We start from the raw sequence: 14526 nt of genomic DNA on the forward strand, positions 1-14526 counted from the left end.
GCCCGGATTGGGGTGTTGATAACAAACCCACTGGAAGCTCTTGGTGACAGTGGGAGGGCCTCCTTTATCTCAACACACAAAAACACGGCCCTGGGCTCAGGTAGGAGTGAGACCTGGAGGTCTGCCCATCTCTGCTCAGGCCCTGAGGTGTGGGGACCCCAAAGGAGAGGCACCTGGGTTGCTGAAGAGAGATTTCTGGGCTTGGCCGTCAGGAGACCCAGTTTCTAATCCTGGCTTTGCCACTTACTGGTCTCTCAACCTCTATCGATAATTCTGTAAAATGGGAAAGATCCATTCAATGCATATAGCAAGGACTGCTTGTGAGAATGTGACCTGGCACATTCCAGGCATTTCTTAAATCTCCCTCTGTCTGTTCACTTACCAGACTCACAGCATTTGTGTGCCAGGCCCTGCTATAAGCACTTTCTACTATTAATTCATTTACTCATACAACCTGACGAGGTAGACAGTACTATCAGCAACTCATTTTATAGATGAGGAAATTGAGGTACAGGGTTAAGTCATTCCACCAAGTCACACAGCCTAATGAAGAGAAAAGCCAGAATTGAACCCGGCTAGCCCTGCTTCAGAGTCTGTGCTCTTTGGCATCACACTGCACCAGGCTTTCTTTCCCCCTGCTGGTAAAAGGCAACATGTCCAAAACTTCATGTGCCGGTGTCACCATGTTCCTCTCTTGGGGAGTAGGGGAGGTGGGGGGAAGTGCAGCGGCAGCAGTTGGAAGGAGGCAGCAGTTGGAAGGAGGCAGCAGCTGGAAGGAGGCAGCAGCCAGGTTTCCAGCTTCACTCAAGAAAACAGGCAATTGCCTGCGGCCTGATTTCTATGAGTCTAAGAACACCCGTCAGGATGCGCCAGCGTCTTCCTCACCCAAAGGCTCGGAAAAGTGGGTGACCACATTGTGCCACACAGCCTAGTGGATGAGTGAGGGGGAGGCAGGAGGTCTGAGGCCCTCGCTTCCCCTCCCTCTGGACTCTGCTTGCTCACCTGGAGCCCGACACTGTCTGCCTGACCGCCTTTGATGAGGTGGGAGATGAAGAGCCCACAGCCAAACTCCAGGCCACCACGCACGCTCAAGCCGAGGCCTTCGGGGTGCAGACGGTCCAGACGCACCTCCTTCAGCTTCCTGCCACACAGGAGAGGTCGGTGATGGTGCAGCCTGGCTGCCAGCACTGCCCCGCCCACTAGCGAGGAACTCTGTCCATCCCAGGGTGACCTCTCCACCCCCTGCCTCCAGCCTGGTGGCTTCCGCTGCACCTGGAGCGCCGGGGGGTCAGCTGATCATATTCCACCTGGTGCTTCAGTGGGATCAGGGGCCGAATGGCATCAAACAGAGGCAGGCGGCTGGGTTCATTGATGACCAGCTTCAGGTCTCCCACGAGCACGGCCACGTCCATGGTCCTGTGGAGATGCCGGGAATGCCTGGAGCCTCACCCCTGGCCATGACCTCAGGGACCCAGGGATTCCAAGAGGAAGCCATTTCAGCCACTGGGCCCAGGCTTAGGAATGGAGGAGACCACTCCTGAAAAGCCCAGAGCCCCTCACACTGGGCCAGTGCCTGAGAAGGCTTTGTTCTCTCATAAAAATGCCCCCAGGAAACCAGCCCGCTAGGGATTGTTGACCCATTTTGCAGATGAAATGAAGCCAGGATTTCAAACTCAGCGTGCCTATCTCTGATGTTGGGATCTTTCCAGAGGGGAAAGTTCTATGTGAGATGCTAAGGACTCCTCACATACTCATCATCTCCACTTGTATCTACTGCTAAGCTCTATCAGTTTCACCTCACCACAGTTCACGTGCCTCCTCCCTCACGCTGTTCAGACCTTCGACTCCAGCTGCCTGCCCACATACTCACTGTCATTTCATCTTTTCTCAGTGTAAGGCACTCCCTGGCTTAAAACCCTTTGATGGCTCCTTACTGCCCAGAGGACAAAGTCCACTCTTTTCAGCATGCTCAGGGCCCTCCATGACCTGTACCGTGGAGCTTCTCCAGCCTTGTGGCTATTTACGATCTCTGTGTCCTCCCAAGTCCTACTCCCCCAGGTTACTTATCCCCATTCACACCCTTGCTTTCATGCCGCCACACTTCGGCTAATGCTGATCCCTCATTCTGGAATGCCCTTCTCTGATATTCCACCTACCCAAATCTTTTTCTTTTATTATTTTTTTGAGACAGGGTCTTGCTGTCTTGCCCAGGCTGGAGTGCAGTGATGCGATCATGGCTCACTGCAGCCTTGACTTCCTGGGTTCAGGTGATCTTCCCACCTCAGCCTCCTAAGTAGCTGGGACTACAGGCATGCACCACCATACCCAGCTAATTTTTTGTATTTTTTTGTAGAGATGGGATTTTACCATGTTGCCCAGGCTGGTCTCTAATTCCTGGGCTCAAGTAATCCTCCTGCCTCAGCTTCCCAAAGTTCTGGGATTACAAGCATGAGCCACCGTGCCTGGCCCCAAATCTTTCTTATCCTTCAAAGCCTTGCTCAAGCCTTCCTGGTCCTTTCTCTTCCCTCTCAGTTGGAAAGGAAAACTCCTTTCTTCACATTTCTGCTTTTACCTCTACTTAGCAGTTATTTGATATAACTTAATTAGAGTTCTTTGTATTTGTAGGGTATATTCATCTCCCCTCACCAGACCACAAGTTACTCAAGGAAAGAAAGAGGATCTAATTCATTTCCAGATTTTGCATAGTGCCCAGCAGTGGCAGGAGCTTATAAAGTATACAAAATGAATCAAAAAGCAAGTGGGTGATCAGAGACATCTGATGCAAGGGCTGTGGCCAGTTGGCATTTCTTGTTCTGTTCCAACAATCACTCTCTATTGAATCTATCTGGCTACTAGACAGCCTATTCCATCAGACTGTAAGCAACCTGAGAACAGAGACCAATCCGTCTTGCTCACAAGTATACCCCAGCCCCTAGTACAAAGCCAAGTACAAAGTACTTGTATAAATAGTTGCTGAAATGAGTGAATGCTATGTCCATTTGATTTCCAGGAGCAGTCAGCATCCACCCTCTGAGCTCCTCTGTCTCAGAACAACCCATCCCAGGACTCCTTGAAGACAGAGGAACCCGAGTGGTCCACAGGAGCTGGACCCAGCACACTTACTGGTGGTACATTCGCAGCACATCATAGAGATAGTCCTTCTCTGCATCATTTTCAATCAGAAAATCCACCTGAAAAATCCAACAGGAGAATCACAGTTCCAGGCTCAGCACCCTCCATAGCAGACCCCAGGGAGGAGAGGTCACCCCCAGCGGCCTCCCTAGCATCTTTTCAGGGCTGGAGTTGTGAGGAGAGGAGAGAAGCCACAGGCCAGACTGCCCCTCTGACCCCAATGCATCAGACCTATGCAGACCACCCCAACGTGGCCACAGGAGTACTGCTGCCCCTCCAGATGTGGCCAGGCACCCCTCGTCCCCAGGTAGGGCAATATGTGCACACACGGGGATGCACACACATATGTACATATGTGAATCCCCATGTGACACGACACGCTGCCATGGCAGTGCTGCTGCTCACCCCCATGGCTGTGTCATCTGTGGCCAGAAGAAGCCCACTGTCTTACCTGATGGTGGCTGTAGTGCCGGATAAATGCTTTCAGGAAGGATTTGGGCCACTCGCTCAGATAGCACATGCCACCCGCCAGAAGCCCCTTACCACCGAATTCTTCTGTAACATCAATGCCAGGAGACCTTCACTCTGTCTTGTCCTGACCTTAGTTGGGTTGCCCTGAGTTCTGTCCACTAGTCAGTTTCCTGGCCACTCCTTCCACCTTCCCAGGCCCCTGCACAAGCCCTGCAGGGGGAGTCAGGTTACATCATTTCAACTTTGTTGACGTCAATGGCTGGGACTCTAAGGTCAGGTTCAGGAGTTGTGTCATTAGCACTTCCATCCCAGTAGGAGGCCCTGAACTCCACTCCCTGAGTTACCTCAGTGTGAATCTCTACCCTGTATCTTTGGGTCTCTCTTCAGCCCCAGAATGGGTAACAGAGCAAGATGGAAGCTTGAGGGGTCACTGGGTCCCTCTCTCCTCCAGCCTCCAGGCCCAGGGCCTCAGCCCTTCATAGAGAGGCTGCTGCTGGAAGTTGCATGCTCTCCACTGACTGGTCCTCAGAAGAGGGCCAGAGCAGCGTTACCTCTTTCTGTGGGTATCCCAAGGGTTCTGAAAGACCAGGGCAGTCTGTCTGTCCCACCACAGAGGGGACATGCTGGGCCTAGCCCTTGGGATTTCTGGCCTGAACAGGCGCTACAGAATGCAAATTTCTGGCCTGGATCTGGCAGTACTTCCTTCCCTATAAAATCAGGCTGAGCATTTCATTAAAGGTGAGAATAACTTAGGAGGCTTGACTCACAGCTTGGGTTTCAGTTGCTACAGAAGTTCAGCCCACCTGCTCCAAAAGGGCACCCTTGCTTTCTCGCTACCTCAGTGCAAGGAGTTCCCAGCTAGGGCTAGGCGCGGTGGCTCACGCCTATAATCCCAGCACTTTGGAAGGCCGAGGTGGGTGGATCACCTGAGGTCAAGAGTTTGAGACCAGCCTGGCTAACATGGTGAAACCCTGTCTCTATTAAAATACAAAAATTAGCTGGGCGTGGTGGTGTGCCCCTGTAATCCCAGCTACTTGGGAGACCAAGGCAGGAGAATCACTTGAACTCGGGAGACAGAGATTGCAGTGAGCCAAGATAGCGCCACTGCACTCCAGCCTGGGTGACAGAGTGAAACTCTGTCTCAAAAAAAAAAAAAAAAATGGAGCTCCTAGCTAGTTGACAGGAGATGGAAGCATCTGCTTGAGTGGGTGGTACTAAATCTTAGGGTGGGAGGCTGGCCTCTTGCATGCACCACCTCTGAAAGCCCATCTCTCTACATAGCATGGATTCTCTCACCCACTCTGCTTAGGCCTGTGGGGTGGGGGTGGCTCCCTGAGACAGGCCTGGGCTGCCCACACTGGACTGTGATGGAGGAGTCTGAACACTCCTAGCAGCAGGGGCCAGAAATATCTTTATAAATTCAATCATGTCGCTTGCTTGTTCAATAGTTTCTTGTACCCCAAACCAAACCTAAATCCAAACTCCTTACCTTGACTTATCAAAGCCAAATCTCCTTTCCTACCAGTCTTCCTGGCTACAAAGGCCTCCTTTCAGTTCTTTCCACAAGCCGAACGCTCTCCAGCCTCAGGGCCTTGGCGTGTGCTGTTCCCTCTGCCTGGATTGCTTCCCCCACTTCCCTGCCTGGCTGCCTCCTTTCCAGAGAGGTCTTCCCTGCTCACCTACCCAGACAGAACCCACTCCTGCACCCCGGAGATATTTCAATTCCATCAAAGATCGATGACGATTTGTAATTTAAGGTTTATTTTCTCTGTGAATTGTTTCCTCTGTCTCCTTTGCTGGACAGAAAAATCCCATGAGGAGAAAGATGAGGTCTATTTTGTTATAAATTCCTCGTGCCTAACACATAGTAAGCACTCAATAAAGAAGTACTGAATGAATTTCTCTGCCTGCCTCCTGGTGTGCTCACATGGTTCAGGTGGGAGGGAGGTAACCATGGGAACAGCAGGGGAAGGGAAATGATGTTGCCCCCATAATCCCCCATGCGGTGGCACCAGGAACTTTTCATGGGCTTTATTCCATTTGTTTATCACATTGGGGCCAATATTCTCACATCATGTTGCAGTTGAGGGAACTGAGGATCAGAGACGTTAAGTCAACTCACCCAGTGTCCCACAGCTAATAAGCAGAGCCGGGATGTGAACCCAAGTCTGACTCCAAAGCCCATGTTCTTTCTGCTATGCCACGACCATTGATTGTGACTCAGGCCTGGTAGGGGAAAATAACTCCCAAGGTCCCTTTAGGCCAAAATTTCAAACCCTTTGCTTTCAAGAACTCCTTTCCTATCTCTAAGCCCCATCTCTCTCCTCTGTACTGTTAAGAAAATACCTTTGGGTTGGTCTATAATGAGTGAGAAAATGAGACATCTTTTGAATGACTCTTTGAACCCAAGTGTTCTACTTTCTAAGGGGAGCATAAAAATCCCATCTGCTTTGGCTGGAGTGAGGACACCTTGACCAAAGACTTCTAGCCCAATTCTAACCCCGGGTAGTGACACAAGAAAGAAGACGGGAGAGGGAATCTCTTACTGACTGAGGCCTTAGGACTGAAGTTCTCTCCTATCCCTCTGCAGAAATGTACCCTACTGTAGCATTAGATTTCAGTAGTGAGGAACTGTCCTCCTTAGACCATGTTTATTGTGCATTAGGTGGAAAATTGAGGTAGAAGAGTAAGGTAACTTGCAATGTTAGGGTCTAGGGTTCTGTTTTTCTCCCTTCCCTGGGGCAAGTACAGATCATTTGGAGACGGTCTTGGTGGAAAGGAGCCTGTGTCTGCAGGTCCCAGGCTCCTGGCCCTTGTCAGCAGCCCTCCAGCACTGACCACAGCTCCCAGAGGTCTCATCCTACCTGTCTCCCGAGACAGCTGCAGAGCTCAGCTCTTCACCCTCATGTCTACCCACTGTCACTGGTTAGGTCAGTCAAACCCTGTCCTCAGTTCTGCCCTTGCTCATTTCTCCAGGGTCACCTCCACCACATCCCAAGTGGGACTCAGCTGCAGTGGAACAGATCCTTCCCCTGATACACTGAAATCTCCTTGTCCTCACTCAGAACATTCCATCTACCACCATGTCTGACTTGTCCATTTGAACAATTCTCTATAGACCATAACAGCTAACAGGGAAAATAGATCTGGTTTATGTAGAATACTCTTTACATATGAATCTAAGTGATAAATCATCAAAAACTTGAAAACTAGTTACACAGGAGATCCTGCAAAGGGAGGGATCATTCTCCACCCAGAAATATCTTAGAGAGACTCAGAGAGAACCGCACTGCTTTGTTCTCTGACCACACTTGAATGAAAACACACACTCGCACCTCACTCTTCAGGCAAAAGGCACCAAGAAAGAAAACTGAGAAAGATGGAAGCTTCTCTAAAGCCTGAACGTGCAGTAACAATACCACCATTACTTAAATTACTTTTTCTTTGTAATCTTCCCTGTGGTCCAAATCAAATTACTTTTCCAATATTAAAAAATTACATAGTGTCCTCTCTTCTGGAATGCTGCCAGCACCAACCCGGGGGTCAGCTTTGGGGAGCCCCTGCTCTAGGGTGCTTTGTACCATTCTCCCAGTACCCTGCGCTCAGGTACATACAAAGCGCCAGGCACACAGTAGGTCGGTCTCCCACACTCCTTTCTTCCTTCCTTCCAAACATGTTCTTCGTTTCCCTGTGGAACCCAGAACCATGTCATGCACACAGGTGCACGGTGCCCAGTGGCGTCTGTTGATGAAACGTGAACTCTATTTGCTCTGGTCTAGAGCCTTTTTTCTGACCTGTTGGCCCAGGCCTGGGTCACCACCTTTCCATTGGTCCTCAGCACATATATTCTGGGTCTGCCTCCCCTTAGTTCACTTCCAATTCATCACAAAAATGTATGTCCCAGCGATTCCATCTATCCACAATGGATGGCTTCCCTCCTCTCATGTGAACCCTGCCTTCATTTCAGATGAGGCCCAAGTCCCCTCTTCTAGAGTCCAGAGCTTCCTCACCTGCCTCCCAGCCTAAGGCTCTTCCTGTCTGGCTCACTTATCCCAGCCAGCCTCTCCCTACTGACTGTTCACTGCCTGAGGAACTTTACGTGTATTATCTTTAATCTCCTAACAACCCTCTGAGGTGAACGTTATCATCCCCATTTTACAGATGAGGAAATAGAGGCTCAGAGAAGTGACAGAACTGAGACTCCAACCTACGCCTGCTGGCTCCAAAACCTCTGCTGTTTTTCAAACCACCACATGGTATCCATTTACCAAATATAACTCCTTTGTTTTGCACTTGTCCATTACACATTTATTGAACACCTACTATGGGAAAGACACCAGTCTTCTTTCTCCGACTAGATTTAGAAAGCCTTTCCTTTTCTCGGATCTCTCTTGATATTGAGCACAGAAGCCCTAAAGGAGCTCACCATCTACAAATAGCTGTTGGGGATCTCTATTATCATCCCTGCTCCCCCGACCCCCGCCGCAGGCCCTGCCTAGATGAGCATTCGAAGACTGATGTTCCTCTGGCACTGTGCTATCGGTCTGTATGGGAGGAGGGGACAGGGAGCTTCTCCACCCTCACAATCTTCAGGCCGCTTGTCTAGGATATTGGAGGCAAAACCTGGGTTTGGCCATGTGGTGCCCTCCAGTCTCATCCCCCAGTATTCCCCCATATGGACTGACGCTTCAGGATGGCTGCAGAGGGGAACCATGGGACATTTAACTCAGGCAAATTCAACTTTAGGTATGCACCCAGCCAAACAGGGAGAAAGAGAGTCAGAACAAATTAAATAATGCATGTTGTTCCACTTGATGAAGTCTCCTTGGGCTGTAGTGGGGATTAAATGAGTGAGTAAATGTAAAGTATGTATAACAATGCCTGGGACATTTCAAGGTCTCCAAAATGTGTGCTAGATCTTTTCCTTTCATGCCTCCAGCCATCTCTATCTTGCCCTTTGTCCAGGGGGCTCTGTCTGGGCTCCCCTCCCCTCTGGTTTCCTGCTTTGTTCAGCCATCAGGAGGTACAAGCAGGAGATGAGAGGAATGGGGAGACAGGAACTGAGGCTCTTAGTCCCTGGGGGCTGGCTGCTGGGCCACAGTTAGGCAAGTTCCTCCGCCCAAGGCTGCAGCTCCTGTCTGGGCCTCTCTGGCAGTCCTGGTTCTCACCTGTTCTGGTAACCTTCCCTCTCCTGGCCCCTTCAGGGGTGCTGGCCTCCTGGATCTGGCCCCAGGGTGCAGCCTGTTGGGTCATTTAATCCTGCCCTTTTCTGCAGAAACTCTTCATAAAGATTTCTTGGCTTCCCCCTTGGACGAGCCACCTGCTCCCTGCTGCCACCCTGGTTAACCATTAACAGTGGTGGTACTAGCAGTATTTCTTTTCTGTGGACTCCTCCTCTACCTTTAAGATTCACTTCAAATGTCACCTCTTCTTGGTCAAGTCTTTCTTTAGGCTCCCCTACAAAGCTGGCCACATCTTTCTCTGTGCACACAAACAACTCTTTGTCCCCATGGGACACACTAAGCTGTGCTGAACTTTCTCCTTTTACCCCCCTGTCTCCCCACAAGCCTGTGTGTGGCCCAGACGCAGGCCTGGGTTGTGAGTGTGGTGGTGGAGCCAAAGAACCCCTTCCCCAACTGGGTCTGCACCGCTCTGTGCCTCAGTTTCCTTATCTGTAAAATGGGTACAAACATCTCTTTTTAAAATGGGATTTAATCACTAAGAGAGGCTAATAATTGTTTTTTAGTATTAATTTAATGAGTTAATAATTATGAAGAGTTTAGAACAGTGCCTGGCAAGTAGTAAGTCCTGTGTTTGTTACATAAAACTAAGTGTGAATAAGTGGATATAAATTCCATATCCACAGCAGTGGGTAGCTAGTGGCCCTCTGTAGATGTTAGTGGGATGAATAGATCCAGCCACACTTCTTCCCAGGCCTTCAGAGTGTGCATCCCAGTGGTACCAGGCTTTAGTTAACTCTTGTTTTCTTATTATCCATCTTCTCTTCTCTTCTCTTCTCTTCTCTTCTCTTCTCTTCTCTTCTCTTCTCTTTCTTTCTCTCTCTTTTCTTTTTCTTTTTTTTGAGACCAGGTCTCACTCTGTCACCCAAGCTGGAGTGCAGTGGTGTGACCACAGCTGACTGCAATCTCAGCCTCCAGACTCAATTGATTCTCCTGCTTCAGCCCCTCAAGTAGCTGGGACTACAGGTGCACAACACCACACTTAGTCAATTTTTGTATTTTTTGTAGAGATAGGGTATGGCTATGTTACCCAGGCTAGTCTCAAACTCCTGGGTTCAAGTAATCCTCCCACCTCAGCCTCCCAAAATGCTGGGATTATAGGTGTGAGCCACTGCACCTGACTTCTTTTCTTTTTCTGGAACCACTTTATTGAGGTATGCCTGACATGTAAAATGCTGTATATATTTAGTGTATACAACCTGATGAGTTTGGGGATAGACGTGCACGTGTGAAAGCATCACCACCATCAAGGCCATAAACAGTGCCCTTCATCTTTTCAGAGGCTCTTGACCTGTCAGCTAGTTTGTAGTATTTTGCCCAGTGCCTGGCACAGCAATCATGCCCTGCTTCTTCTTGTTCTCCTTCCTCACTTGCCGCTCCTTCTCCTCCAAAAGTTGTGGTGCCCCAGGCTCTGTCCTGGGTCTCCTCTCCATCTGCACCATCTCTCTAAGTGAACTCATCCGTCTCAGGGGTTTAAATACCACTTACACCCCCAAGGACCTACTGATGTTTATCTCCAGGCCAGACCTACAGCCTTCTCAGTCACCTCTAGTAGGTGTCTCAAACTTACAGCATTCAAAGTGGAAAGTTAGGTTTCCACCACCTCCTGCTCTGTCTCCACCAACCTGCTGCTTCTCCCCCAAATGTGAATTCACCCTTGATGCCTCTCTTCCTACACTCACAGCCAGTCCATCAGCAAAAACATGTATCCTGAATCTGACGCATTCTCACCCGAGTCCAAGCCCCTGCCTCTGGCCTGGGGTCCTGCAGGAGCCTCCTGACTGAGGTCCCCCTTCTACTCTTGGGCCCCTCAGTGGATTCTCTACAGGGCAGCCAGAAAATTCCTTTTAAATGTAAATCATTCACACTATAAGAAAATCCCAACCTAACCATGGCCTATCAGGCCCCTATCACCCCTCTGACCCATTTCTCACCATTCTCTACAAATGATTCCTCTGGGACACGCTGTCCTACTTGCTGTTCCATACAGGCAGGCATCTGCTGGCCTCAGCGCCTTCGCACTTGCTGCTTCCACTTTGGGGAACGCTCTTCTACATGTATCCCCGTGGCTCCTCTCCTCACTTATTCCAGGTCTCTGCTCAGACGTCACCTCTTCAGAGAGGCCTTCCTGACTGCCCACCTTGTTACTTATTATCTCTCTCCCCATCTTAGTTTATTTCTTCATATAATTTATCACTACCTGGCATTACACGATACTTTTGTCGATTTCCTTTTAACTGTCTGTCCTCCCCACTAGAATGTACTGTCTAAGAGAGCAAGGGCATTGTTTTGTTTTTCAGTGCTTAGAGTACTGCCTGGCATATATTGAGAACTCAGTCAATATTTATTGCCTATGTGAATGAATGAATGATTAGCAAATTCCTAGAGAGTGGTGGCTGTTTCTGATCTTCTTATTCATCCCACCAGGTCGTCCAATGCCTGGCCTCAGGCAGAGTACACAGCTATGCTCATAAATGTGTGACTGCTGAAGAGGCAATAAATACTTTTAAGCAAATGAGTAACCAAGTTCCTGCCATGTGCTGGTGCTGCGAACAGAGGAGCAGTCTCCTTTTGAAAGCTGCTTCTCTGAGGGAGAAAACAGTCTCTGACCAAGCCCTGCTCCCCCAAATCCTGGCCCAAGGTTGCTACTAGTTATTGGAAGGGCATGCAAGTGCTCCTGGCAACCTTGGGGTAACTTCACAAATCAAAAGGAGTTAATGCCTGGAGTCTGTTGGCTCATACTGGACACTCTGCAGGTGTCAGTTGGAAACAGTGTGGTTACTGTGGGCCCAGAGCAGCCAGTACTTTAATTGCTAGTTAGTCTTGTCTGTCTTGTGAGGTAAGTACCACAAACTCCATCTCACAGCTGAAGAAACTAAAACTCAGGGAGAGCGAGTGGCTTGGCCAAGGTCTTCCTGACAGTAACAGGGCTAAGATATGGTCCTAGTTCTGCTAACTCCAGATAATAAACAACAGTGGACATTTATTGAGGGCTCCCTAAGTGCTAGGGTCTGTTTAAGCTCCCCATACACATGTAGATCTCATTCAACATTCATGATAACCTTATTAGTTAAATATTGCTATCTCTTTTCACAAATAAGAGCACTGAGGCACAGAGAGATTAAGTGAGTTGCTCAAGGTCACACAGCATTTTCCATTATAACACACTACCTTAAATATTACCTCCAACAACCAAGGATTTAGATCATAAACCATTTCCTCCAAAACACTAAGGAAGGTACCCCTACAAAGCAAACAACAGCAAGCTGTAAATTTCTCCCGGCATATCTGAGTGCCTCCTCTCTATCCCCTGCTGCTTCATCCTCTCTCCCAGTTCCTGGATGATCCCCAACCTGGGAGGGGAAGGCTGTGGCTGTCTCCAAGGCAGCAAGGCACAAAGTCCAGCCTGGGCCTTGCCTAGCACATGGCGCCTGCCCTGCCGGCACACAGGGATATTAATAAGTAATGACTCTTGTGATGAGGAAGAGTAGGGCAGAGGAAACATGGAGGTCGGAGGCCCTTTGAAGCCTGTGGGACCTGGGGAAGAGGAACAGGGCAAACCCAGGGTCTGCATCAGACACCAGGGACCCAGGAGACGATTCTTGCAAAAGAGACAGAGTAGGTACCCCACAGAGTGAAGGCAGAAGACCTGACATTATTTCAGGCCAGGGGCAGGAAAGTGAAATTCAACCCTGAGTCTTGGGTTGGGGGACGGAAGGTTGAGCTCCTTCAAACTGGGTTGCCTGAAATCTACACTCACAATATGTCCTTAGCGGCTGAAATTTCTTCCGACATGTCTCTTTGCAACAGGATGTACCGGTGAATGCTGTCTCAAGCTCCCCTTGGCATTCGCCAGCCCCTAAATTCCTACTGAACTTCCAGCTATCGCCCACCCCTGGGAGCAGGACCAGGGATGCCCAAGACCTTGTTTTCAGGAGCCTTCTGCCAGTTTGAGCTGTCCCTTTGTGCCCCTACAAAAGCTTGGCCCCAACAGGCAGCACCCAGACATGGGTAATTACCAGAGTAGGGTCTGCTTCCCACCTACACCACCAGCAATTTGAGGGCACAGACTGGGTATCGCTGAGAGGATGCTCAAAACATGATTATTAAATGAATAATTGACCCTGGGCCCTTGGCCCCAAGCCCCTGCGGCCCCTACACTGGCTGGCTCCTTGGGCTTCCATCGGCCTCTCTATGGGAAGGAAGGGGTTAAAGACCCTGACCTTCCCTACCTGAGCTCAGTCTTCAGACCAGGAAGAGGTTTGGCTTGGTCTAAAGACACCGCCCCCCTGGGGTCTTTGGGAGAGCCTTGGGTCACACAGTTGTTAATAGTTACCTGCCCCTCAGGCAGGGCCTATGGGGAGATCCAGATTCCACCCCCACTCCCCCAACCCTCCGCGGCTTCATCCCCAGACTCAGAGGCATCCTAAGGCCTGGTGAAGAGGTCGGCTGGATATCTTTGATGACCCTCTCTGGTCTCAGGGCCTCAGCAGATTCTGCATAGCTTTGTGAATTGTTCTGGAAATGCCCTGTGTAAAATCCAGCCGCTTCCAGTGATGGTCCTTTCGGATCCCAGACCACCAGTGAAGCCCCTCACTGGGACACGCCAGGGTGGACCCGGCTCTGCCTGAAGGATCTGGCTGGCCAGAGCCCAGCTCCCACGCCCTCAATACCTCCTCCCTTCCTCCCCACCGCACCCGGGTTAGCACCAGCTCCTCAGCTACTTCTCAGGCCCTAAGAAACGCCCTTAGGCAGGCAGGGCTGAAATGCTTCTAACTTATGTTCTGAGGTCAAAAGGCAGAGAGAGAGACGTCTAGTTTGCCTTCTCCCAACACTCACCTCTCAGATACTGCCCCAGACTCTCTCCACATGCCTCATCAGCCCTGAGCTGGGGGCACTAGGAAGGAGAGGGACTTGCCCACAAAGGGGGCACCTCAGAGAAGCGGCCAAGACTGGAAGGAATTCAACCCCCCGAGACGTCCCCGCCCCTAGAAGGCAGAGGGAGAAAGCTTGGCAGAAGATCGATCTGTTTAGCAGTACCTGAGCCCGGAGTCCCCGTGTTCCCTCCCTCACTTTACTGGGGATCCCTGCTGCCAGTCAAACGACCTTCGGGTGTCCCAGCCCACCCAGAGCCATCAGGTGGGGCCGGAAAAGGGAGGGGCAGTGCCGGGGTGTCCACCCCTTACCCACCGCGCCCAGGACTCCGGGGTCCCAGAAGCCTGGGGCGCCCCGCAGCTCTGACCTTATGCCGGAATTCTCGGGCCACTTTTCGGTCCATGGCTGGGCCAGGTCCAGCTGTGTCGTTGAACGACCGGTTCCTTCGGGTGCCCGGCTGCCAGGAGCTGGAAGGAACCGCGACCGCGACCCGGCCAGCCGCCCTCGGAGCTGGGGACACGGCCTGAGCGCGGAGGGGCGGGGCCGGGCCGTTGTGGGGCGGGGCCGCTGCAAGGCTGGAGTTGCCGGTGCTCAATCGTCGCCTCCCCCTGAAGCCTGGGAGCAAATGGGCCCAGTGTGCCTATGGGCCTGTGGTGGCAGTAGCTGGGCTTCAAGCTGGTATTTCTCTTGACGTGGTACCTGATCACATGCGTTTGAGGAAAAAGATCGTGGAGATGTAGGGAGGAGGTTTGGGACTTTTTGTGATGACTGGAATAGAGAGATCCGGAAACTATTCACACGGGTGGGC

At 50.7% G+C, this 14526-nt stretch overlaps 1 protein-coding gene across 4 annotated transcripts in view; it reads right to left on the reverse strand.

The window, feature by feature from the left end:
- Nucleotides 1–14256, reverse strand: part of USH1C (USH1 protein network component harmonin) — a 50359-nt gene extending 36103 nt beyond the window's left edge. For 3 of the 4 annotated variants that reach the window (XM_009186477.4, XM_009186479.4, XM_017948573.3), the window contains exons 1-4: nucleotides 14086–14256; nucleotides 3124–3191; nucleotides 1273–1416; nucleotides 1003–1141 (exon numbers count right to left, since the gene is read on the reverse strand). In XM_009186477.4, the coding sequence (XP_009184741.2) occupies nucleotides 1003–1141; nucleotides 1273–1416; nucleotides 3124–3191; nucleotides 14086–14121 (387 nt within the window). In that variant the 5' untranslated portion in view covers nucleotides 14122–14256. Of the gene's footprint in view, nucleotides 1–1002; nucleotides 1142–1272; nucleotides 1417–3123; nucleotides 3192–13883; nucleotides 13904–14085 lie in introns of those variants that run through there. The other variant, XM_021925990.2, reaches the window with a different exon arrangement.
- Nucleotides 14257–14526: the final 270 nt, after the last annotated feature.

Source organism: Papio anubis, chromosome 12, assembly GCF_008728515.1.
Source record: "Papio anubis isolate 15944 chromosome 12, Panubis1.0, whole genome shotgun sequence".
In the NCBI taxonomy this organism is placed as follows: domain Eukaryota; kingdom Metazoa; phylum Chordata; class Mammalia; order Primates; family Cercopithecidae; genus Papio; species Papio anubis.